The sequence below is a fragment of the Podarcis cretensis genome, assembly GCF_951804945.1.
Source record: "Podarcis cretensis genome assembly, chromosome: 14".
NCBI lineage: Eukaryota > Metazoa > Chordata > Lepidosauria > Squamata > Lacertidae > Podarcis > Podarcis cretensis.
In genome coordinates, this window is record NC_137183.1 from 46,342,752 (window position 1) to 46,369,734 (window position 26,983).

Consider the following 26,983-nt stretch of genomic DNA (forward strand, 5'->3'; position numbering starts at 1 on the left):
TAAATATATGTGTATGTGTGTTGAGATAATAATATATTACATCTCTTGATTGTAAAAAAACCCCAACACCCTCAAAGCGGTTTACAAAAAGATAAAAGGATAAAATCAAGAAAAATGTAAACAATAATTTAAAACATACAAAAAGCTGAAACACTAGAATAGATTAAGATTCACATCAACTTTCTAAGCATCTGGAAAGGCTAGTCTAAACAGGAATCATTTTAGCAGGTGCCAAAAGGGGATGATTTTAGTGGCTCAGATATCGCCTGCTATGTTTAAAGTTATTCCACTTGCATGAAAAGATTCATACAGCAATATTTAATATTAAACATTTAAAAGTTGAAGCCCAGGGGGGAGGTGGAGAATCTGTGGCACTCTGGACGTTGTTGAACTACAACTCCCAGCATCTCATCAGCACCAGATTTAGGGTGCTGCAGGCAGTTCTACTGAACAGGGCGCCAAGCTGAGGGGGCCACAAAACTGAACAGCTCCATAACTGAGAAGATGCATTTGGGGGCCAAATTTTGGCCTCGCCCAAGGTCCCAAATTACAAAAGACTACCAAAGTCTCGTCATTGGTCTCATCATTGGCTAAGTGAGCTGGGGCTGATGAGAGATGGAGTCCAAGAACATCTGAAGGAGCACAAGTTCCCCATCCTTGGCCTGGAGGGTTTGTCAGTTATCCACTGTCTTTGCGTCCATCGCTCAGAAAACACTGGGTAACCTTTACTCCTCCAGCTGTTTTTTGAACAGCTAAATGCGCTCCACTGTGTTAGGCTGCAGGCGCAGGGTCATCGAGAAGCTACAATGGTGCTGTTGTACCTGGCTCCTTGCCCTCGCTTCCCTGATGTTACTCTGCCAAGTGCCCTGCACCTTGTTGCCACTATATAAATAATCATTAAGGCTGTCGACAGGCTGAAAGCATCGTCTTCAATCAATTGTGTGAGTGTTAGTTACATGTGCATAAATGTGCAAGTGAGCAAAAACAATGATTCTGCACATCCCCAAAGCAATGGACTGTGACCAGGAGGAGGAAAAAAGCCTCCCTTCTGGGCTTATCTACAGCTCTATTTCCCCCAGGAAAAGCTGAAGTTCAGCACTTAAACAGAACAAATGGCAATTGAGTTTTCCATGGATTGTCATTTGTTCCGATTGAGCACTTAAGAGTGGGTTTTTCAAGGCAAAGGCAGAACACTTAGATCATGGGGAGGCAAACTAAGGCCCGGGGGGCCAGATCCGGCCCAATCGTTTTCTAAATCTGGCCCGCGGGTGGTCCAGGAATCAGGGTGTTTTTACATGAGTAGAATGTGTCCTTTTATTTAAAATGCATCTCTGGGTTATTTGTGGGGCATAGGAATTTGTTCATCCCCCCAAAAAAAAATATATAGTCTGGCCCCCCACGAGGTCTGAGGGACAGTGGACCGGCCCCCTGCTGACAAAGTTTGCTTACCCCAGACTTAGATCCATGCCTAGAAAGCATGGGGCAAACAGAAAACTGCTTGGGTTGGGACAAGCAGAAGGGTGGATTACCGGTAACTTTCCTTTCATGGAGGCAGCAACTACAGTGGTACCTCGGGTTACAGACGCTTCAGGTTACAGACTCCGCTAACCCAGAAATAGTACCTCGGGTTAAGAACTTTGCTTCAGGATGAGAACAGAAATCGCACAGCAGCTGTGCGGCGGCAACGGGAGGCCCCATTAGCTAAAGTGGTGCTTCAGGTTAAGAACAGTTTCAGGTTAAGAACGGACCTCCAGAACGAATTAAGTTCTTAACCTGAGGTACCACTGTAATTAGTAGCCCAAATTGACTGGAGAAGGTGCTTCTCCCTTTACCAAAAGACCAGGAGGGAAAGTCTGGAAGCGGGTCTCGTGCAGTTGTTTTAAGAGAGGGGGGTGTGTGCCTGTTTAGGCTCTGAGATTTTATTAGTCACAACACAAAATGCAGGAGTGCTGACTCACCCCTTTGGCCGGGCATCTTAATCCCCAGCTGTTGCATGGAACTGGAATACTCCCTTTGGTACCCTCACCGTGGCAGAGGCTGGATATTGGTCCAAACAAGGGCAGAACTTTCTCTTGGGCTTCTATTTACAGAAGCAGCCCGGGGTTTCTCCATCAGGGAAAAGGCCTACAATCCACCCTCCCTCTTCAAAGAATCCTAGAGAGTTGGTAGACCCCAATTCTGCCCACAGTCATCCCTGGGTGGGCTCGAACCACCAACCTTCTGGTTGACAGCCAGACACACTGACCCATTGCGCCACAGGACACACTACAATGCGAATGAATTTTCACTAGGATATTTTTTTCTTTTAATGCGAGCTGATGTGGAAATATGGAAAACAAAACTGAAGGCTGGAAAACTCAGAAACTGAAATTATCCGATTTCCCCATACCTTTCCCTTTTTTCCCCACTGCCTGTAGTCTCCTGTTCTCCTCAAATCCAGCTCCTGACCCAACCCCTGACTCCATGAAAAATAAATAAATCTAGGGTTGCCAGAGGCTCCTTCAAAGGGCTTCTGCACCTTTAATAGCTGGGTTGAAATGGGGATCTTAGGAGGTCTAGCAAAAAAGCAGAGGCCTGCTGCACCTTTAATAGTAGGACAGAAGAGGGGATCTCAGCTGGTATAGCCAGCCCACTGAACTGCAGTTGCAGAAGACATGCTTGTTGTTGTTTAGTCGTTTAGTCATGTCCGACTCTTTGTGACCCCATGGACCAGAGCACGCCAGGCACTCCTGTCTTCCACTGCCTCCCGCAGTTTGGTCAAACTCATGCTGGTAGCTTCAAGAACACGTCTCCTTCTCCTTGTGCCCTCCATCTTTCCCAACATCAGGGTCTTTTCCAGGGAGTCTTCTCTCCTCATGAGGTGGCCAAAGTCTTGGAGCCTCAGCTTCAGGATCTGTCCTTCCAGTGAGCACTCAGGGCTGATTTCCTTCAGAATGGAGAGGTTTGATCTTCTTGCAGTCCATGGGACTCTCAAGAGTCTCCTCCAGCACCATAATTCAAAAGCATCCATTCTTCGGCGATCAGCCTTCTTTATGGTCCAGCTCTCACTTCCATACAGCACTAATGGGAAAACCATAGCTTTAACTATACGGAAGACATGCTACATCTTGCCAAACCAGCTTCCCTGACCTTCCCTCTGCTACACAGCTTTATTAAAGGGACAAATGCCCTAGGGGGAGAGATTGGAGATTGCTGTCACTGTAAGTCTTCACAGGATGGATGGAAATGTCTAAGAAATGGGAGTAGGAACCTGATTAACATGGTAAGGTCAGGTGTGCAATGAATAAGGTTTGGTAATATATAGGAGGTCCTTTTGCAGGAGTTCATTGGACGAATTCCTGACTAGTAGGCCTCAGAAGTTTACATTAGTAAGTTTTTCTGTATGTGTACAGAGAGATGGTTTTCTGTTATATGATTATATATTGTTTTTAACAGATGGTAGCCAATTTTTGTAAGCTTGAGCCAAGTGGAGATAAAGGCTTTTGACATTGGCACAGGCAAGTGTGATAGTTGCATATGATCTGAGGGGCAGAAGACTGTTTTTAGTTTATGCAACTGGAGAAAATTGGGTGACTTGGCTTTTTTATTGCACTTTGAAAGCAAAATTATATGTAGTTTTAGGCTGAACTCATGCAGAAAGGATGTTGCGTAATCAAACAAGCCACCAGAGAAGACTCCTAAGCCAAAATGCATTTGGAATTTCAATTATCCAAATAATGTTTTGAACATCTTATGCTGACATTTTGGCATCTAAAACATATGACTGAAGAACTATAGGGACATTTTGCATGTTGAACAGAAGTTTTCTTTTATTCAGATCATTGTGTGTTGTGGAGACATTGTCAGGATAGGTGATGACGAGTTTCTGGATTTAACTATTTCAGTTGTTGCATTGCAGAGACTTCATATCTGGCATTTAATTTTCTGGATTTTTGGATTCTTTTCTCTTCCTGTCATTTTTTTGTTTGGTTATAAGGTTCCTTTTTCCAATCTTGAGTTCTATTTTTTAAAAAGAGTCCTGAAAATTCACCAGTGTTTTATTTTTTATTTATTTCATAAAATGTATTCACCGCTTGATTGGAAAAACAAAAACAAAGCGGTTTACAAAATCTAAAACAGTAAATTCAAGAAAAGCTTACAAAACTTACAAAACTTCTTTAAAACATAGGAAAGATAAAATGCTAAAACATATTAAAATTACCTTTACATTCTAAGCATATGGGTAGATTTGTCTAAACAGGAATTACCATATTTTTCTATGTATAAGACTAGGTTTTTTCCCTAAAAAATAATGTCAAAAATTTGGAGGCATCGTATACACGGATACATCTCCCCCCCATTTTCTTAAATCGGAGTCCCCAAAAATAGGGGGCGTCTTATACATGGGGGCATCTTAAAGATGGAAAAATACAGTGTTTTAGCAGGCACCAAAAAGGGTATAGTGAAGGCGCTTGCTTGATTTCAAGAGGCAGGGAGTTCCAAAGGTTAGGTGCCGCTACACTAAATTATCAGGTTCTTACAGATGATGAATGGGTATTATGTAGTACCTGTAGGAGTGCCCAGTCTGACAATTTTAGTGCTATTTTCTCCCAGCGTACACACTTTTGCATGCAATTCCCCCCCCCCCCCCCCCGTCTCTTTTCCCCCTATTATGTTTTTACTGTGATTTTATTGGTGTTAGCTGCCCTGAGCCTGGCTCTGGCCAGGGAGGGCGGGGTATAAATAAAAATTATTATTATTATTAATGCAATGGCCAGAGGTCAGAGATGGAGGGATCTGCCCTCCAGCAACTTTTGCAGTACCTGAGTTGAGCCACCAAGGCTGTTTGAAAACAAAATACTTTTTTTTTTTGGCAAGCATTTCCAGAGAAATCTAATATTATATTTTTCGAGTTGTTGTAAGGCGTGGAGGGTAGGTAAGGAATATAACGGTTGGTAATAATAACAGCACAAAATCTTTTTCGTAAGATTTTATAAAAGCTTTTTTCATAACACAGTAAGATAAAATAAACTAATCTAAATTAAAAGCAAAAAAAGGGAGAGAAAGTAGGGTTGCAATATTTTAAAAAATGAAAACCAGGACACCCTGAAAGTTGTTGTTTTGTCAAGCCTTTTGTACACAAACCCCAAAGTTCTTGAGCTTTTCTTTTACAAAAATGCAACCCCAAACCCGCGATTGTTTGATTGACTTGCCTAAGATCCAAGACAAAGTGTCTTCTGGAAATTCTTCCCGGACACGAATTCCGCCTTTGAAATCCCGGTGATGTCCAGGAAAATCCAGATGTATGACAGCCTGAAAAAAAGAAAGAAAATACATAGTCCTCTCTCAAGGGAAATTCCCTTGTCATGCACAGAAAGTGGTGGACCTTCCCAGCTCTCACCTGAGAACCTCCTTTTCTTCTCTCAGTCTCTCCCCCTGGGATGATGATGGTGATATTTATACCCTGTCCATCTGGCTAAGTTTCCCCAGCCACTTCGGGCAGATCCCAACAAAATATTAAAAGCACAATAAAACATCAAACATTAAAAACTTCCCTAAACAGAGCTGCTTTCAAACGTCTTCTAAAAGTCAGATAGTTGTTTATTTCCTTGACATCTGATAGGAGGGTGCCACCACCGAGAAGGTCCTCTGCCTGGTTCTCTGTAACCTCACTTCTCACAGGGAAGGAACCGCCAGAAGGCCCTCGGCGCTGGATCTCAGTGTCTGGGCTGAATGATGGGGGTGGAGATGTTCCTTCAGGTATACTGGGCCAAGGCCATTTAGGGCTTTCAAGATCAGCTCCAACACTTTGAATTGTGCTCGGAAAAGTACTGGGAGCCAATGTAGGTCTTTCAGGACCGGTGTTATGTGGTCTTGGTGGCCACTCCCAGTCTAGCTGCTATATTCTGGATAAGTTGTAGTTTCCGGGTCACCTTGAAAGGTAACCCCACATAGAGCGCATTGCAATAGGTCTCCCTTCCCCGCCTCTCGCCCTGCCTTCCACCAAACATCCACCACCTTCCTGTGTGATGCTAGCACAAAATCAGATTTAATTCTGCCAGCAACGGTCTGGAATACCCAGAACGAAATCTGACTCTGGTCCCTTAGGTGCAAGGCAGCCCCGTCGGCCATTTTGTGTCTCCTGAAGACAGCTGTGAAGATGCCAGTCACCAGTGAGCAACAGAAGCGGATGCAGAAATTCAAAAACAGAGGCAAAAACCTTCTAGTAAGTATGGGAGATCTTACCAGGACTGAGAAACGAGTCTCTAGCTAGGCCGGCTGATGGATTAGGAAGCAGCAGGGCATGTGCAGTAAGGGGAGCAGAGCAGAAATGCAAACTTGTGCTTTGCACATGGAATTTGCATACCGGGAATTTCCATATAATTGAGACAGTAGGAACTGCAACAGAATGTTGCAGCACAGTGCTCAAGTTGGTGCCAGAATTACTGGTAGGGACTTCAATCCACCCCCCTCTTCAAAACAGGTGGAGGCCCCTCCCTAGATTAGACTGCTGAGATGAAGGCCCTACAATGCGTACACCTGAGACTTGGCCCTGTCATCACGGCCACCCCAAGACTGTAACACTTACTTTTGTTTTTTTAGCAATACTTGACTGTCTCCCTTTCCAGGAAATGCGAAGGCAAAGAGTGGAAACGGAAGTTGAACTTCGCAAGGCGAGGAAGGACCTGCAGATCTTGAAGCGGAGGAACATCAGTGTCAGCACAGAAGATGACCTCACACCAGAGAAGAATCTGGTATGTACATAGAATCATGGAATTGTAGAGTTGGAAGGGACCTCGAGGGTCATCCAGAACAACCCCCTGAAATGCAGAAATCTCAGCTAAAGCATCCATGACAGATGGCCTTTCAACCTCTGCTTAAAAACTTCCAAGGAAGGAGAGTCCACAACCTCCAAAGGGAGTCCATTCCACTGTCAAATGGCTCTTACTGTCGGAAATCTTTTCTGTATGTTCCGTTGGAATCTTGTTTCTTGAAGCTGCTGGGTGACCTTGGGTTAGCCACACTTCTCTGAAGTCTCTCAGCCCCACTCACCTCACAGAGTGTTTGTTGTGGGGGAGGAAGGGAAAGGAAAATGTTAGTCGCTTTGAGACTCCTTCGGGTAGTGATAAAGTGGGATATCACATCCAAACTTCTTCTTCTATGCCCCAAGTGACCATGTCTTGCTTGCTGGCTTTCTGTTGAGGCATCTGGTTGGCTGCTTTGAGAACAAGATTCTGGACCAGATGGGCCATTGGCCTGATTCAGTAGGCTGGTCTTGTGGTCGCTGTCATGCCTGATTCATAATTCCCTTCTTCCCTAACCCAGGTTGCTCAAATTCCTTTGGAGGAAATAGTTGAGGCACTGAAATCAGACGATCAACATCTTATTCTCAAGGCAACCATGTCCATCAGGTATGTGAAGGCAAAGCTGATTCTTCTAATACCGCTTTCCCAATTCCAGTGCCCTTTGGAATATTGTTGGGACTACATCTCCCAGCCAGCAAGGTATGATGGGAGTTGTGGTCCAGCAACATCTGGAGGACCACAGGTGAGCTGCCACTGTTTTAAGCTCTTCCCTAGTGCCTCTGCTGGGATTGCGAAGCCTTCTGAAATATCTTGGATGGCAAGGCAGGGCAAAAGTTTCCTTGCCACAGCTGTAGAGCCCCAGTCTGCTCTGCTACCCAGCAGAACCAAATGAAGCTTACAGATGAGCTGAGATGTAATAAGGGAGAGATGGAAGGAAGTAGAAATCGCAAAGGAAGGCTTCGAGATTATCTTAGAAGATTGGAGAACTGAGCCCCAACTAACAAAATGAATTTTGATAGAGACAAATGTCAGGTTCTGCACTTAGGTAAAGGTAAAGGTACCCCTGCCCGTATGGGCCAGTCTTGACAGACTCTGGGGTTGTGCGCCCATCTCACTCAAGAGGCCAGGGGCCAGCGCTGTCCGGAGACACTTCCGGGTCACGTGGCCAGCGTGACGTCGCTGCTCTGGCGAGCCAGAGCCGCACACGGAAACGCCGTTTACCTTCCCGCTGGTAAGCGGTCCCTATTTATCTACTTGCACCCGGAGGTGCTTTCCAACTGCTAGGTTGGCAGGCGCTGGGACCGAGCAGCGGGAGCGCACCCCGCCGCAGGGATTCGAACCGCCGACCTTTCGATCGGCAAGCCCTAGGCGCTGAGGCTTTAACCCACAGTGCCACCTGCGTCCCTGCACTTAGGTAGGAATGCACAAATGTAAGATGGGGGACACCTGACTTGCCAGTAGTACATGTGAAAGGGATCTAGGGGGTCTTAGTAGACACCAAGCTTAACATGAGTTAACAGTGTAATGCAGCAGCAAAAAAAAGTTAATATTATTCTAGGCTGCATCACAAGAAGTATAGAGTCCAAATCAAAATAAGTCATAGTATTGCTCAAACCACACGTGGAGTTCTGTGTCCAGTTCTGGGAGCCACAATTTGGGAAGGATGTTGACAAGCTGCAGAGAAGGGTGATCAAATGATCAAGGGTCTGGAAACCGAGCCTTAGGAGGAGCAGTTGAGATGGTTGGGCATGTTTAGCTTGGATAGGAGGAGACTATATTTAAAGGGTTGTCACATGGAAGATGGAGCAAGCTTGTTTTATCCTGTTCTGGCGGGTAGGCCTGGACCAACAGAATCAAGGGAAATTGCCTCACTGCATTTGAAGCCGCCAATGTATATTTTTTCTGCAACGGCGTGCGGCCTCAGCTTGAAATCCTGTATATGTAGACTTTGTATTCACTGACCTTTGAATCTGTCGTGGTTCTACTGGCATTGCAGTAGAAGTTAACTGGGAGTTCCCTGGTAGCTCTCTGGGCGAGCAACAAAGGTTTCTGACCCTGAGTTGTTTACCAATAGCTACAACTGAAAAGCTTTCCTGTCTCCCCCTCCCCAAATTAAATTGCTGCAAAAACAATGAAAGGGAAAACCAGAAGTGGAATTTAGTGTGGAAGGATTGATGGACTTCTTTTTGGTGCTGATTACAAATTACTGGGCTGAGCTTGTGTTGGCCTTACCGAGGCACTCTGTTCAGCCAGCTACTATTTTGCTCATGGTTCTGGTTGCCGGATATTTGGACTTAAGGTTTGTTTGTTTTTTAAAAAGTGTGTCCTGCAAGCCTGAAGTCAGCCGACCTGTGCTCAATAGTTGATTAAGGCTCTCATCCATCTCCCCACCCACAGGAAACTACTCTCTCAACATAAGAACCCTCCCATTGACCAAGTCGTTGAAGCTGGAGTCATTCCTAAACTCGTGGACTTTTTGTATCATCACGACGCTCCAAGCTTGCAGCTAGAGGCTGCTTGGGCGCTCACTAACATTGCTTCTGGGACACCTGAGCAGACCAGAGCAGTAGTGGAAGCCAATGCCGTGCAAGGCTTGATAGTCATCTTGTCTTCTCCAAAGATGCATATCTGTGAGCAGGCTGTGTGGGCCTTGGGGAACATAGCAGGTAAGTGGCGGTGCTTTTGGATTTCCAAGATGGAAGCCAACAAACTGCTGGGTCTTGGTCAGTGAGAGCCAAACCATCAACATTTGGGGGAGCCAACAAGTAGACCATCAACATGCCAGGCTAGTTCAGTCATAAAGGCAGGCAATCCCAGTTCAAGGGGCGCTTGCCCATGCAGGAACCCAGTTCTCTTGTGACTGGTTCCCAACACAGGGTGCCCAGAACATTCTAGGGTCTACACTTAACTTCACATGGGGACTTCTTGGTCCATCCTCCCTGGTCAGCAGAAAACCTTACGGCTTCCCCAGGTGCACAATGAAGTGAACTAGGGGAGGGTTGCAATTATTGCTATTTATTCGATTTGTATACCGCAGGTTGCAGGATGGTGGTTCACAAGATAAAAATACAAAATGAGAACACACAATAGATAACACAGTAAAAACAAACCAAGAATGCCCCTTCCACAAACCCATTTAAAAGGCCATAGAATGTCCCATATGGGGGGGGGGGGGGATTGTGTTCATTTAAAAACACTGGTAGCATTATGATAAATTCAACAGTGTAAATAAGTTTTGATGGATGTAATAAGGTGAAAATGGTAAAGGTAAAGGACCCCCAGATGGTTAAGCCCAGTCAAAGGCGACTATGGGATTGCGGCGCTCATCTTGGTTTCAGGCCGAGAGAGCTGGTGTTTGTCCACAGAGACTGAGCAACGGGAGCTCACTCCGACGTGGGGATTTGAACCGCCGACCTTCCGATCGGCAAGCCCAGGAGGCTCAGTGGTGGATTGTTGAATGGTATAGTTCATGTAAAATGTGCAAGGATGTATGATGTGCAAAATGAACCACTGAAAGAGAAGAAGGGAAGTCATTGGTTTAAAGTTATTTAAATGAATATTTTGAAATATATATATATATATATATATATATATATATATATATATATATATATCCCCACCAAAGGCCTGGTTATAGAGAAACATTTTCACCCTAATGGTATGTAGTGAAGGTGCCCAGCAAGCCTCCCTGGGGAGAACACTCGACAAGCTGGGAGCCACCATGGAAAAGGTGCATTGACTCTGGCGCCACCTGCTGTTGGTCTTCCTCCTCTCTGTCTCATCAGTGCCAAAGGAAACCAGCCGCCACGGATGGTTCAGGGAGAGATGACCGTGTTTGACTATTTTCACCCACCCGGAGAGTAACTACCATTTCCAATGCTTTATCCCATGTAGGTGATGGCCCACAGTATAGAGATGTGCTGATCAGCTTCAATGTAATCCCTCCCCTCCTGTCCTTGGTGACACCTTGTACTCCGGTATGTTTCTGCTTCCACCTGGTTAGAAGATAGACAGATAGACAGACAGACAGACAGACAGACAGATAGGCAGATAGGCAGATAGACAGGCAGATAGGGAGATAGGCAGATAGATAGATAGACAGATAGAAAGACAGACAGACAGACAGACAGACAGACAGACAGACAGACAGACAGACAGACAGACAGATAGATATGGCTCTCTGGAGCTGAGAAGACCGGTTAATCCATGGTTAGATCCGGATCCAGCCCAATCACCTTCTAAATCCAGCCCACGGACGGTCCGGGAATCAGCATGTTTTGACATGAGTAGAATGTGTGCTTTTTAAAATGCATCTCTAGGTTATTTGTGGGGCATAGGAATTTGTTCTTTCCCACCAAAAAAATATAGTCCAGCCCCCCACAAGGTCTGAGGGACAGTGGACCGGCCCCCTGCTGAAAAGGTTTGCTGACACCTGGGTTAATCCCTTGAGATAACCAGTTAATGCCTTGACCTATGCAGCTGATGAATAGAAAAGGATAGGCTTGAATTAGTGGGAGAGACCTGATTGAAATCAACCCACTGCACCCTTGACTTGGCAAATCATGCTCTCCCTCTGGAATGGAGGGGGGAAATGCAGAAGAAAGGAGGCTCGTCTGCTAATTCTGTCAACCAAGAACTGGCTGGATACAGCCCTTGGTAGCTAATGGGAATACAGTGGTACCTCAGGTTAAATACTTAATTTGTTCTGGAGGTCTGTTCTTAACCTGAAACTGTTCTTAACCTGAAGCACCACTTTAGCTAATGGGGCCTCCTGCTGCTGCTGCGCCGCTGCTGCACGATTTCTGTTCTTATCCTAAAGCAAAGTTCTTAACCCAAGGTAATATTTCTGGGTTAGCGGAGTCTGTAACCTGAAGTGTCTGTAACCTGAAGTGTATGTAACCCGAAGTACCACTGTACTTCGAAACGTCCAGGGGTCCTTTACTCTTCAAAAAGGTGAGGGCATGAGAAAATCCGGACTGAAGGAGAAGGGTAGGCAGCGATTTGGAGGCGAATTAGTGCTCAGTACGCCAGGGATGGGAAGCCTGTAACCCTCCAGATCCTGCTGGATTCCCACTCCCAACATCCCCAGCTAGCTTGACCAGCAGTCAGGGGTGATGTAATCTGTAGTCCAACAACCTCTGGAAGACCAGAGTTGAACTAATTCTTGTTCTAAGGCTTGTTCTATTCCTTGAGATCCAACAGGCACTCGCTGCCTGTACTTCTTGAAAAAACAAATGAGGACATTGTTTGACAACCTCTTTGCCAGAGTGATTAGAAGGTTCTCATATGTCATGGATGTTCAGGGGCGCCGACATAAAAAATATTGGGGGGGGGGGGCGGGGGCCCATACCGACTTATAAAAAATATTGGGGGGGCCCAAGACCTCCAAACCGCTGCTGCTGGGGGAACGAAAGGGGTGAGCCCCGGGCTGCCCCGACCTTAAGTGAACCTGTGAGGGCCCGCCCTTTGAGGCAGCCGATTGGCTGCTGCCGTGGGCGGTGAATATTAATGAGCTAGGGGGAATCCTCGCTTCTCGCGGGGCTGACGCCAGCCCCGCAAGATTGTTGATGGGTCGAGAGCCCACAACCCCACCCCCTCTCTAGATCGGGAGTGGCTTTGTTTTTCTTAAATTATTGGGGGGGCAGAGCCCCCCCAAACGAATTTTTGAGGGGGCTCGGGCCCCCTCAGGCCCCATGGAGTCGGCGCCTATGTGGATGTTTTCATTGAGAGTCCTAGATTGCAGGGGGTTGGGCTAGATGACCATTGGGGTCCCTTCTTACTCTACAATTCTAGAGTATAATTCTAATTATTCCAGATTTTAGTATTTGAGGTTGTATTGTGTTGTTGGGAGCTGCCCAGAGTGGCTGGGGGAACCCAGTCAGGTGGACGGCATATAAATTCATTATTATTACAGTCGTACCTCGGCTCCTGAACGCCTTGGGAGTTGAATGTTCCAGTTCCCAAACGATCGAAAACTGGAAGTGTTTCAGTTTCCGAACTTTTTTTGGAAGCAGCTTCCACTATTGTTTCTGGTGCGTCTGCGAAATCAGAAACCAATTGGAAGCCGTGCCTTGGTTTCCGAACGTTTCGGAAGTCGAACTGACTTTCGGAACAGATTCCATTCGACTTCCAAGGTATGACTGCATTATTATTTGTGTGTTTAAATGGCTATTTAGTGCAGTGGTACTTCGGGTTACAGACGCTTCAGATTACAGACTCTGCTAACCCAGAAATAGTACCTCTGGTTAAGAACTTTGCTTCAGGATGAGAACAGAAATTGCATGGCAGCAGCGGGAGGCCCCACTAGCTAAAGTGGTACCTCAGGTTAAGAACAGTTTCAGGTTAAGAACGGACCTCCAGAACAAATTAAGTTCTTAACCTGAGGTAACACTAACACTGTAGTTCTTGTTTTAAAAATTTAGCCTTTTGAAGCGTACCATATTTTTTCATGTATAAGATGCCCCTTATTAAGAAAAGTTGTTGAGCTTTTTTTGGGGTGGTGGCCCAGAGTTGTTGAGCTTTTTTTGTGGGGGGTTGCAGAAAGTCACCCACTCACCTGGCCTACACTGACGACCACAAACGTCGCAAAAGCAACCGATTGTCTGCCCCCTCACCAGCAGAAGATGCCAATCACCCGCCTAATTGCAAATCAACACCAGCTTTGGCCGCAGCTACCCAAAACACGCCCAATAGCTGCTGACAATCTCTGGCTCATGGCAGAAACCAATAGCATGTCCCCACTATGCACTATCCATGTGCAGTGGTACCTCGGGTTACATACACTTCAGGTTACAGACTCCACTGATCCAGAAATATTGCTTCAGGTTAAGAACTTTGCTTCAAGATGAGAACAGAAACCGTGCTCCGGCAGCGTGGCAGCAGCAGCAGGAGGCCCCATTAGCTAAAGTGGTGCTTCAGGTTAAGAACAGTTTCAGGTTAAGAACGGACCTCTGGAACGAATTAAGTACTTAACCCGAGGTACCACTGTATAAGACGACTCCCAATTTTTATCATAATTATTTTATTTTTTAAAAAAACCTTGTCTTATACACAGAAAAGTACGGTGTGTGTAAATTGCCTTGGGATGTACATGTGGAAGGCAATCTGTGAATGTAATAATTTCCCCACCTCTACTCCAAAATTCAGGGGCTGGCTGTTCTCTGGAAGTGATGGATCCTCTCAGCAAGCATAGCTTATCCATAGCTGTCAATGTTTCCTTTTTTAAGGGAAATTCCCTTATTCTTAATAGGATTCCTCGCAAGAAAAGGGAAAAGTTGACAGCTATGAGCTTATCCATGGCCCTAGAGTCTTTGGATGTTGTGTTTCCCCACTCTGGTTTTAGCCAATGGTTTCCTTGGACCTGATTCTGGTTTTCCAGGTTGGGTTCCTGCGCAACATAACATGGACGCTGTCCAACCTCTGCAGAGGCAAAAACCCGTATCCTCCCATGGGAGCCGTGCAACAGATGCTCCCCATGCTCATGAACCTACTGCAGTACGACGACGAGGGCATCCTTGCGGACGCCAGCTGGGCTTTCTCTTACCTAACGGATGGCTCTAATGACCGCATCCATGTGGTGGTGGAGGTCGGGGTGCTGCCTCGGCTGGTGCAACTCCTGGCCTACGCAGACCTACCAGTCCTGGTAAGTAAAGGTAAAAAAAGGTAAGGTAAAGGACGCCTGGAGGGAAGCGGGTGGCGCTGTGGGTTAAACCACAGAGCGTAGGACTTGCCAATCAGAAGTTTGAAAGCACGTCAAAGTGCAAGTAGATAAATAAGTACTGCTCTGGTGGGAAGGTAAACAGCGTTTCCGTGTGCTGCTCCGGTTCGCCAGAAGTGGCTTAGTCATGCTGGCCAGGAAGCTACCCGGAAGCTGTACGCCGGCTCCCTCGGCCAATAAAGCGAGATGAGCGCCGCAACCCCAGAGTTGGCCACGACTGGACCTAATGGTCAGGCGTCCCTTTACCTTTTTAAAGGACCCCTGGACGGTTAAGTCCAGTCAAAGGCAACTATGGGGTTGCGGCGCTCATCTCGCTTTACAGGCCAAAGGAGCCAGCCTTTGTCCACAGACAGCTTTCCGAGTCATGTGACCAGCAGGACTAAACTGCTACTGGCACACTGTGATGTTTACCTTCCTGCTACAGCGGTAACTGTTTATCTACTTGCACTGGCGTGCTTTCGAATGTCTAGGTTGGCAGGAGCTGGGACCGAGCAACGGGAGCTCACCCCATTGCGGGGATTCAAACCACCAACCTTCCAATCAGCAGGCACAAGATGCTCAGTGGTTTAGACCACAGCGCCACCCGCGTAAGAGGCACTTAGGAAAAGCCGTGCCACATAGTCTTGCCGGCTACTGCTAAATATATTTCTCCCTTTCCCTCGATGGCACAGGTCATCTGTTGGGATGGGCCAGAAATTCAGTTCAGTTCACATCCCAACAACACGAGAACAGAAACACAGCCTTGCTTTGAAACCTGCACTTCTCTGAATTTTACAATGCAGGTCTCCGACCAAATAACGAGTACAATAATGCAAATATTGGGGTATTAAGATACAAATATTTCTTACGATAATGCATCACAGTGTTTCTGAAGCTTGGGTTGCCAGCTGTTGCTGGACTACAACTCCCATCATCCCTAGCTAGCAGGACCCAGTGGTCAGGGATGATGGGAGTTGTAGTCCAACAACACCTGGTGACACAAGTTGAGAAACGCTGTATTGTTTTGTATGCGTAACACACAAAATATATTACATTGGGGAAAATAGCCTGCAAAAGCATGTCAATTGAGAGAACTTAGCACTAAGATGTGGGTGATTTTTTATTTTTTATATACATTTTTATTGGTTTGTTAACATACCATTTTCAACAATCCTTTAACATAACTTCATATCTTATACAATATTTTAGACTTCCATCAACAACCTCTGATGATTTTCCGTTCTTTATCACTTATTCTGCATTTCTTAATTTCTCTATTACTCTTAATTATCATTAACATTGTCTTTCTTGCAATATTTCAAATAGTCCTCCTTATAGAATCTCTTGCAGTCCTGCTAGCGTAATCTGTTCATTACAGTTGCTTTTCAAATACCGTATTTTTTGCTCTATAAGGCTCAATTTTCCCTCCTAAAAAGTAAGGGGGAATGTGTGTGCATCTTATGGAGCGAATGCAGGCTGCGCAGCTATCCCAGAAGCCAGAACAGCAAGAGGGATTGCTGCTTTCACTGCGCAGCAATCCCTCTTGCTGTTCTGGCTTCTGAGATTCAGAATATTTTTTTTCTTGTTTTCCTCCTCCAAAAACTAGGTGCGTCTTGTGGTCTGGTGCGTCTTATAGAGCGAAAAATACAGTAATTCACATATGTGTGGGTGAATTTTTTAAGGAGGGCTCTCTGAAAAAGAATTCACAAACGCGTGTGGAGAACTGGACTTAAAAGATTGGAAAAAAGAGAGCCTGAGAGGAACTCGCTTGCACAAATCCATCCATCCACCCCTGTATTTGCGAGTTATGCTCAGAATACTGGTGGCGTCTCCAGCACCCCTGGTTAACCTATAATTTTTCTGCATTTTGTTTTTTGTTTCAGACTCCAGCTCTCCGCACTCTGGGCAACATAGTCACTGGCACAGACGAGCAGACACAGATGGCCATCGACGCCGGTGTGCTGTCTGTCTTGCCACACCTCCTGCACCACCCTAAGTCATCCATACAGAAGGAGGCAGCCTGGGCTTTGAGCAACATTGCAGCAGGGCCCAGCAGCCAGATACAGCAGCTCATCACTTGCGGCCTCCTGCCTCCCCTGGTGGAGCTGCTGGAGAAGGTAACGTTTCGCTTTGTCCTGGGTTCCCTTGCTCAGGCTGGGGAACGCTGCCGGTAATTGCTAGATGCTGGTGGAAGGGTGTGTTAAGACAAGAGGCAAGACACAGTGATAACACCAAGAACCTTTATTGAACTACAAAACTGGGAAATAGGGGCAAAACAACTGCTTATACAGTGGTACCTTGGGTTACAAACCCTTCAGGTTGCAAACTCCGCTAACCCAGAAGTAGTACCTCGGGTTGTGAACTTTGCCCCGGGAAGAGAACGGAAATCGTGCGTCAGGGGCACAACGGCAGCGAGAGGCCCTATTAGAGAAAGCGCACCTCAGGTTAAGAACAGTTTCAGGTTAAGAACGGACCTCCGGAATGAATTACCATATTTTTCGTTCCATAAGATGCACCTGACCATAAGACGTACCGAGTTTTTAGAGGAGGAAAGAGGGAAAGCCCCGTTTTTTTGAGGATCAGCTCAAAGTTGTTGAGCTTACTTTGCAAAGGGGGGAAATCCTGTTATTATGGGGTTCAACTCACACTTCTGCAGCTTCTTTAGGAAAGGAAAGGGAGCCGTTTCTACAGTTTCCAGACAGATACAGTGGTGCCTCACAAGACGAAACGAATCCGTTCCGCGAGTCTCTTCGTCTTGCGGTTTTTTCGTCTTGTGAAGCAACCCTATTAGCGGCTTAGCGGATTAGCGCTATTAGCGGCAAAGCGGCTAAGCGGCTATTAGTGGCTTAGCGGCTTAGAAAAGGGGGGGGAGTGAAAAAAATCGCAAGACTCGCAAGACGTTTTCGTCTTGCGAAGTAAGCCCATAGAGAAATTAGTCTTGCGAAGCACCTCGAAAAACGGAAAACCCTTTCGTCTAGCGGGTTTTTCATCTTGCAAGGCATTCATCTTGCGGGGCACCACTGTAATCTAATCAGCCAGTCACATGTCACTGGGGAAACAAACAGCCTCTGTCTGCAGAACATTCAACAATGCAGGCCTGGGCAAGGGGCCGGGGCCGGAAAGGGAGCCAGCGATCGACCACACATTCGCTCCATAAGACGCACAGACATTTCCCCTTACTTTTTAGGAGGAAAAAAGTGTGTCTTATGGAGCGAAAAATACGGTAAGTTCATAACCTAAGGTGCCACTGTATACATTCCTGAAAGCCTGGGACACTCCCACTCCCCAGGTGATTGGCTATCTAAACTTCCAAGCTGTGAATCACAACTCAGGGTTCAAGGGCCAATGGCAGAGGCCCCAAACTTGAAATATTCTGTGATTGGACATCATGTATCAAATCAGAACACAGGAGCTCAGAATCCTTAGTCCAGACTCAAGCTCAGGCAAGCACAGACCACTGAATACGTAACACCGAGTGCACACAGAAAAGAGTTGCCGTTCCTGAGAATCTGCATTCCCCTCCACCTTAATTGAAAGAGGAATGTTTCTAGTCCTTATGGCATCATAGATGCTTAGGGGAATGTGAAAATCTCTGGAACTGGAGGGTGCTTCTGCTTGACTCTTGGCCCCGGCCTGTGACATGACTGCCAAACCCATGCAAGTTTTAAAATATTAGACAGGTGACATCTGTTGCACTGTTTTCAATGCCTGCTCTGCTAAAAGCTTTTCTGATTATGCAAGGTTTTCCAGGCATGTTGTTTAATTATGTACGGATCTTGCTTTTAAAAAACAACAGTCGACTCTATGCATTTTGATACTTTAACAAGCAAATGTAATAAATTATGTTGACTCTATTTGATTTTTTAATGAATATTATACATTTTAGGTAAACTGCTTAGTGCAGATGTGGGGAACTTTGGGCCTTCCAGGTGTTGCTGAACTACAAATCGAAAGAAGCCTGGCTAGTGACCAGGGATGATGGGAGTTGTAGTTCATAGAATCATGGAACTGTAGAGTTGGAAGGGACCCCAAGGGTCATCCAGTCCAACCCTCTGCAGTGCAGGAGTCTCAACAAAAGCATCCATGACAGATGGCCATCCAACCTCTGCTTAAAAACCTCCAAGGAAGGAGAACCCACCACTTCCCGAAGGAGATAGTTCCACTGTTGAACAGCTCTTGCTGTCAGAAAGTTCAACATCTATAGCACCGTTTCTCAAACTTAGGTCTCCCCAGCTGTTTGTTGGACTACAACTCCTATCATCCCTAGCTAACAGGACCAGTGGTCAGCGATGATGGGAATTGTAGTCCAAAAAACAGCTGGAGACCCAAGTTTGGGGAAACACTGATCTAGAGGGCCAAAGGTTTCCAAATCTGATTAGGCAGTATACATCTTGCTAAACAAAAATAAATGCAAGTTTCATAGAAAGCAAGCCATGCATTATTTATAGTAAGTGGTTTCTGCTTTCATTGGGGCAGAATAGGTGAGAGTCCTGCTATCAGCTGTTGCATGCTGAGCGCTGTTCACTGTTGAATTACAGTGGTACCTCGGGTTAAGGACTTAATTCGTTCCGGAGGTCCGTTCTTAACCTGAAACTGTTCTTAACCTGAAGCACCACTTTAGCTAATGGGGCCTCCCGCTGCCGCCGCACGATTTCTGTTCTCATCCTGAAGCAAAGTTCTTAACCCGAGGTACTATTTCTGGGTTAGCGGAGTCTGTAACCTGAAGCGTCTGTAACCTGAGGTACCACTGTACTAGAACCGGCTGATCTGCAGCCGTCTTGTATTCACTTGCCTGCCCATCCTTCCCCACCTTCAACAGGGAGACATCAGGGCCCAAAGGGAGGCTGTATGGGCGGTTGCCAACTTCACCACTGGAGGGACGGAGCAGCAAGTGGAGGAAATGGTCCAGGCAGGGGTCCTTAAACCTTTGCTGAACTTGCTGTCTATCAAAGATGCCAAAATTATCCTCGTCGTCTTGGACAGCATCTCTAGTTTCTTCCTGGTAAGTGTGCATGTTTTATCGCTGCTTCTCTGGTAGGCTTCCTGGGAGAACTGATATGGGGGGGAGAGAGAGACGGATGTCTAGAGCAGGTCAGCAATAACTCACCAGGTGTCCGTGCAGTTAACTCTTTATTCAAAGAAACAAAACAGCTCAGGCCTAGTGAGCACAGCAACTCTTCCCAGTAGTACATCTTGCCCCAGTGAGGCAGGACAGAAGGTCTCCACATTCCCACACCTCTCTAAATCTACTTCTCTGGTTTTTCCTCAAGCAATCTTGCCTGTCTTTGCTCGGCTGTCGTCTTACGTCTTCAGGTTCTAGGAGACCAGGGGGCAGAGAGGGGAGCTTCTTGTAGAAGGAGGGAAAGTCACCCATGACTCTTCCCCAACCTGACTCATCTCTTTCTCTCGGCCTCCTTCCTCTCCTGCTTCTGCCTCTGATTCTGGACTGCTCCCTGCCACAGAGTCTCCCTGCTCACTAAGCCCTGTTACTTCTTCAGCTTCCAACACCTCCTCTTCCCAGGCTTCTCCCTCTGACTGCTCTTCATTGTCCCACCACCTCTCCTCTGGCTCTGAGCCTTCTTCCCTTGAAGGTTCACCAGTTGGTTCCTCCCACTGTTCCTCCACATCCAACCAGTCCAGAACAACTGAGCAGCATTCTAACCTGGAATTGATGCTGTTGCAGGAAGAATACAGTTTTTCCTCTTTGGTGCAGGGTTGCAGGCAGCTCAGTAGTAGAGAATCTGCCTTGCATCCAAGTTCATCCCCTCGCATCTCCTGGCAGGGCTTTCCACCTGGAAAAATAGGGGGTCTGCTGCCAATCAGTGTAGTCAATACTGAACTAGATGGACCCTGCATTGTATCCCAATATTAGGCTGCTGAGAAGCTGGGTGCAACGCAGAAGCTGTGCCTTTTGGTGGAAGAGCTTGGGGGCCTGGAGAAGATCGAAGCCCTCCAGACTCACGAAAACACCTTTGTCTACCGAGCTGCCCTGGGCCTGATTGAGAAATATTTTCCCGACAACGTAAGTAGCTGCTGGCATTGGTCTCCCTGCACATTTTGGAAGGTCTGAGCAGAGAGAGTTAAGGGCACTGCAACTGTGGGTAATTCCTACCTCCGTCCTAAAGATTTTATTTACTTATTGGAAACATAACAAAGCCCCAAAATAACCTTACACAAAAGGAAGGGGAGAAATTAGTGAAAACTAGAGATATCAGAAGGGATGCGGGTGACGCTGTGGGTTAAACCACAGAGCCTAGGACTTGCTGATCAGAAGGTCGGCGGTTCGAATCCCCGTGATGGGGTGAGCTCCCATTGCTTGGTCCCTGCTCCTGCCAACCTAGCAGTTCAAAAGCACATCAAAGTGCAAGTAGATAAATAGGTACTGCTCCAGCAGGAAGGTAAACGGCGTTTCCATGCGGTGCTCTGGTTCGCCAGAAGCGGCTTATTCATGCTGGCCACATGACCCGGAAGCTGTACGCCGGTTTTTCAGCCAATAAAGCGAGATGAGTGCCGCAACCCCAGTCAGCCACAACTGGACCTAATGGTCAGGGGTCCCTTTACCTTTACCTAGAGATATCAGAATTCCTTGCATCCTAGGCATGTCATAGTGCAGTGAATCGGGAACAATTGGGCAGTGGGCATTTTTATGCTGCTTTTCCCCAATAAAATGCAACAACAACAATAATAATAAAATTTTATTTGTACCCCGCCCTCCCTGGCCAGAGCCGGGCTCAGGGCGGCTAACATCATAAAGCCTTGTCTTTACATGCCAATCTGGTAGTACAAGAGGTTGCCAGTGCAGAGAAAAAAGTGAGCCTTGCTTTTCATAATGCACCAGTGACATTTTCTCTCCCGCCTCTTGTTAGAGCCTGTCACCAGGAACTTAGCATGAAACGGGCTTGCAGCTCCACAGCAGAACTCGGTCACAGAACTTCTTTTCGTTCCAAACGCAGACACGCACACATTTTCCCGTAGGTTCTATTAAAAAGTACCCCCAGTTCACAGGACAGCAGGATTTCAAGGATCCCCCTTGAAGCTGACGTTTCTAAGTTTGAAGAATGGTTCCCTCCCACCAGAGAGGGCGTTGGCCTCCTCACCGCCCTGCCCTGACAAAATACAGATATCACAAACCAAAGTCCACCTCTTGCTTCAAAACAATTGTTTAAATGTGTGCACTGGAGACAGCCAGCCAGTGACAACCGGCACAATTCATTGCCTAAGGTTTCTTCAGTTGGGTGACGTCAGGGAAAGGGAGCGCAGGGCAACAGGAGAGCATCTGCTTGGCCTGTAGAAGGTTTTTCTGGGTTCAGTTCCAAATGGCATCTCCAGGTAGGACTAGGAAATATTCCTTGCCTGCAATCTTGGATAAATGCTGCCGGCCAGTGTTGACAGAACTAAAGTACCGTATTTTTCGCTCTATAGGACACACTTTTCCCCCTCCAAAAATTAAGGGGAAATGTGTGTGCGTCCTATGGAGCAAATGCAGGCTCCTTGGCTTCAGCGATAGCAACGCGAAGCCTCCAAAGCGCAGAGGGAGAGCTCCCTCCGTGCTCCTTGGCTTCGCGTTGCTTTCGCTGAAGCCTGGAGAGCGAGAGGGGTCAGTGCGCACCGACCCCTCTCACTCTCCAGGGTTCAGGGATAGCTGCCTGAAGCCTTTGGAGTGCAGCGGGAACTCGTGCTGCGCTCCGAAGGCTTCGGGTTCCTTTTGCTGAAGCCAGGAGAGCAAGACTCTCCTGGCTTCAGCAGAGAGGGAGAGCTGCGCAGCGCCCCTTCACCCAAGCGGGAGGAGAAATGGAAGGGGCTCCATTTCTCCTGCCGCTTCGCTGAAGGGGCACTGAGCAGAGAGGGGGAGAATTTTTTTTCCTTTTTCTCCCCCTCTAAAACAAGGTGCGTCCTATGGTCGGGTGCGTCCTATAGAGCGAAAAATACGATAGGTGGATCAGAGTTTTGACTATCTGAGGCAGCGTAAGACAGCATTCCAGCAAACTACAGAATAGTTTTCTCTTCTCCCAGATTCCTGGGCAGTGTATTTCTGTGAAGACTGCTAGGGAGTTATTGGGTAGCATAACAAACTGGGATTTTTGGAATGGGGGACTTGGCAGTTGCAGAATCTATTGCAGGTTTGAAGAGGCCAAGCAGTTCAATGATTGTCCCCTCTTCTCTTTCTCTTCCACCTCCACCTCTTCATCATCAGCAAGTGGAAAACTCGGTTTCAGAAACAGGAGAAGGAACAGCCCCGTCACCTTTATTGACTGATATGCAAGACTGCTTTAAATTCTGACTGGGAGACCCAGCCCACAACACACTTTCTTGACTTGGTGAAAGGCACCACGTTTGACTCGGCTATTTAAAAGCACCACCAGGGGAAAGGGGTTCCTTTGTAATGAATAAATACTGCTTTTGTAATGAATTAATAATGTAAAAATAAATCCTGCATTTGTACAAATCTGCATCTCAAGCCAGCTCTTTCAGGGAAAACAGCCTTAGAATTGCCTGCTCCATTTTTAATTGCAAAAAAAAAAAGTCAAAACAAAAACTGGAATTGTTGTACCAGGTTAGCAGAGCACTCTAATTTACTTTAATTGTGCAAAACTAAATTTCTGGTCTGCGCTTGAACCTCTTCTGCAAAATACTGACATTCTCCAGGTTGCACATCTTTCCCCTGTGCAACAAGCAGAAAACAGATCTCCACATCCCATCTCTCAACCTCTTCCTCAAAGCTTGTTTGTTTCCTGCAAAACGCCTACTTACGCAAGTGACGAGTGGCCAAACCACTTGTGAAAGATGTGTCACTTGTTCAACAGTTCTCATTTCTGCTATAGCAAGAATCCCAAAACAACAAGTAGCAGGCTTCTGTCGAATGTTTGTTCCACGTGCGCAATATGTTTTCACAATATTCAGTATACAGAAAAAAGGGGGGGAACAATGCAGAATGAGAACGCAACACAGAGCAGAGATGCTGAAGCTAACAAAATACAGGACAGTCATTATGCTATCATTGTAGCCTGATATTCTGAGGGAACTGGGTGATTATGTTGTGATTTATCCATAGAAGAAATAGGAACGCACCAAACTGCAAAAAAAAAAAAAAAAGTTAGCGTGCTTGCTTTGTCTTCTGGCTACCTTTAATTTAGGTGAATGTGTTTCTAACAGGGCTGCCTGCCAAACCTTTGCATATCAGAATTCTATTATTATTAACAGCAATAATAATTTGTTAGCTGCTTTATTTTGCAAATAAACACAAAAAGGGTGCTTAAATGAAATGCATTCCAATATTTCACAACCTTGGGACGCAGGTGGCGCTGTGGGTTAAAGCCTCAGCGCCTAGGACTTGCCGATTGAAAGGCCGGCGGTTCGAATCCCTGCGGCGGGGTGTGCTCCCGCTGCTCGGTCCCAGCGCCTGCTAACCTAGCAGTTCGAAAGCACCTCTGGGTGCAAGTAGATAAATAGGGACCGCTTACCAGCGGGAAGGTAAACGGCGTTTCCGTGTGCGGCTCTGGCTCGCCAGAGCAGCGATGTCACACTGGCCACGTGACCCGGAAGTGTCTCCGGACAGCGCTGGCCCCTGGCCTCTTAAGTGAGATGGGCGCACAACCCCAGAGTCTGTCAAGACTGGCCCGTACGGGCAGGGGTACCTTTACCTTTACCTTTTATTTCACAACCTTATTTTAAAAGTAACTTCAGTGAACCGGTTAGCCGACCCACTGAATGAAATTTGTGCTTTAAAAAGAGGCAAACCCAAAGGAGCATTGGCTTGCAGAAATAGATTCCCAACTCACCCTGGGTGTTTACTATCATTAGCAACAAACCAGACCCTGCGGGGAATACCTGAGTTTCGCTTTACAACATCACGAGACAGGCTGCTCTTTGAGGGTGTTTCCCAGGCCTGAGGATGCAACTGAAGCTACCTGTGGCCGTCTTACCAGTATCCTGGCAATCCCTCCTGCAAGAAGTATTTGTGGCTGTTTTGTGGGGAAGATCATGTCTTGTTTGTAGGCTTCCCGTAATGGGAATCTGGCTGATGTCTCTGAGAACAGGATAATAATAATAATAATAATAATAATAATAATAATAATAATAATAATAATAATAATAAATTTTATTTATATCCCACCCTCACCGGCCAGAACCGGGCTCAGGTAACATCAAAATATATAATACATTATAATACATCGTGAAAATATATAATACATTAAGACATAAAATTCAGCAATCATCTGAAATACAGCTTAAAATTGGATTACAGTGGTACCTTGGGTTACAGACGCTTCAGGTTACAGACTCCGCTAACCCAGAAATAGTACCTCGGGTTAAGAACTTTGCTTCAGGATGAGAACAGAAATAACAATGCAGCGGCAGCGGGAGGCCCCATTAGCTAAATTGGTACCTCAGGTTCAGAATAGTTTCAGGTTAAGAACGAACCCCCAGAACGAATTCAGTTCTTAACCCGAGGTACCACTGTAAAATCAAAATCAAATCAGATGGCTACCCGCAAATTATATCTAACTATAGGGGCTGGGACAAGGGACGTGGGTGGTGCTGTGGGTTAAACCACAGAGCCTAGGACTTGCCGATCAGAAGGTCGGCAGTTCGAATCCCCACGAGAGGGTGAGTTCCCATTGCTCGGTCCCTGCTCCTGCCCACCTAGCAGTTCGAAAGCACGTCAAAGTGCAAGTAGATAAATAGGTACCGCTCAGGCGGGAAGGTAAATGGTGTTTCCATGCGCTGCTCTGGTTCAACCAGAAGTAGCTTAGTCATGCTGGCCACATGACCTGGAAGCTGTACGCTGGCTCCCTGTGCCACAACCCTAGAGTCAGTCACGACTGGACCCAATGGTCAGGGGTCCCTTTACCTTTACTTTTATAGTGGTTGGGAACCTTAAGTATTCACCAGCATAGTGGACTAGATGGGCCATAGGCCTGATCCAGAAGGCCTTGTCTTATATTCTTATTGGCCTCTTTGGGCTTTACCCACAACCACCTCAAAAAAACAAATAAAAAAAATTCACAAGCACTTGAGGGGTTGTATGCCAAGGTGTGCCCTACAGGTGGTGGCAAAATCTGATTTGGGCCAAATGTTAATGGAAACCAATCCAAGTCACACATTCCAAAACAAGATATGAACCGAAACGCAACTATCCTTCGAAATCTGGACTTACCCCAAGGTTGCGATGCAATTCTCTGGCCAAATGATGTGTGCACAAAGGTGTGTGTTAGAGGAAAATGTGCGTGTAAATGCGTATATTAGTGAATGTCACATACAAAATTGCATTACATTAGGGTTATGCTTTACAAAAACATGCCGCTTGGACAAAATTGCATACCAAAAATGTGTATGTTAGGATAAATTCACTCTAAAATGCTGGCAAATGTTCAAGAGCACTTTTTAAAAAATTACAATCTGGTGGGGAAATATGCAGAACTGAATTTATGATTGGAAAAATGAGAAAGAGATTGACAGGCTGACTCATCCCTTGTCATCCTGACCATATTCCTGGTTCCCGGTTTACTATTCCAACCCATGGCTAACAGCCAAGTAGGGTGAAGGGAGCCAGTGGAGAAAATCAGCTGAGTGTGGCAAGCAGGCTTCTTCCCAGACCAGATGATGTGTAATGCCTCTCCTTTGTGAAACGGGAAGTTTGAGGAAACTCTGGTCTTGCAATTGTGGTCGGCGCACGGAAACCTGAATTCTCACCTCCTGTGCAAAGAAGAACTTGCAGAAACTCCACTCCTAGTCCTAGACTGCATCGTGAAATCATTTAGCCACTTTACGGTCACATCCACATCATGCATTTAAAGTATTCTAATGCTCCTGCCAACCTAGCAGTTCAAAAGCACGTCCAAGTGCAAGTAGATAAATAGGTACCACTCCGGCGGGAAGGTGAATGGCGTTTCCGTGCGCTGCTCTGGTTCGCCAGAAGCGGCTTAGTCATGCTGGCCACATGACCTGGAAGCTGTATGCCGGCTCCCTCGGCCAGTAAAGCGAGATGGGCGCTGCAACCCCAGAGTCTGTCACGACTGGACCTAATGGTCAAGGGTCCCTTTACCTTTACCTTAATATCAAACGAACAGTCATGGCTTCCACTCAAAATCCTGGGAATTATAGCTTGTTCAGGGTGCTGGGAATTGTAGCTCTACGAAGGAGTCTCAGCACCCTACACCAGGATTCTTTGGAGGAACTCATTACTGTTGAATGATTTAAGAGGGCTTCACATGTGTGATGTGGATGTGATAGCAGGATAGGGAAGAAATTCCATTCAGTTTGCATTTGAAGGCAAACCCACCAAATTTGCACCACCTGTAATGCAAAAACTGAAACACAGCAATCCTTCAAAATTCACCCTAATATGAATTTTGCAAAATGGTTTTCCAGCCAATAAGTATGGACAGAAATGCATGTGCTAGAGCAGCGGTTCTCAACCTGTGGATCCCCAAATGTTATTGGACTACAACTCCCATCATCCTTGAGCTCTGGCCTTGCTAGCTAGGGGTGATGGGAGTTG

The 26,983-nt window shown here is 46.4% G+C and overlaps 1 protein-coding gene across 1 annotated transcript; it reads left to right on the forward strand.

The window, feature by feature from the left end:
• The first annotated feature begins 6,065 nt into the window (after positions 1-6,065).
• KPNA7 (karyopherin subunit alpha 7) lies at positions 6,066-22,910 on the forward strand. The gene is made up of 10 exons (XM_079953860.1): positions 6,066-6,205; positions 6,609-6,734; positions 7,306-7,391; positions 9,183-9,451; positions 10,680-10,762; positions 14,164-14,427; positions 16,365-16,598; positions 19,301-19,483; positions 20,354-20,503; positions 22,676-22,910. The coding sequence occupies exons 1-10, from the start codon at positions 6,140-6,142 to the stop codon at positions 22,760-22,762; spliced, it is 1,548 nt and encodes a 515-aa protein (XP_079809986.1). The 5' UTR covers positions 6,066-6,139; the 3' UTR covers positions 22,763-22,910.
• The last annotated feature ends 4,073 nt before the right edge of the window (positions 22,911-26,983 follow it).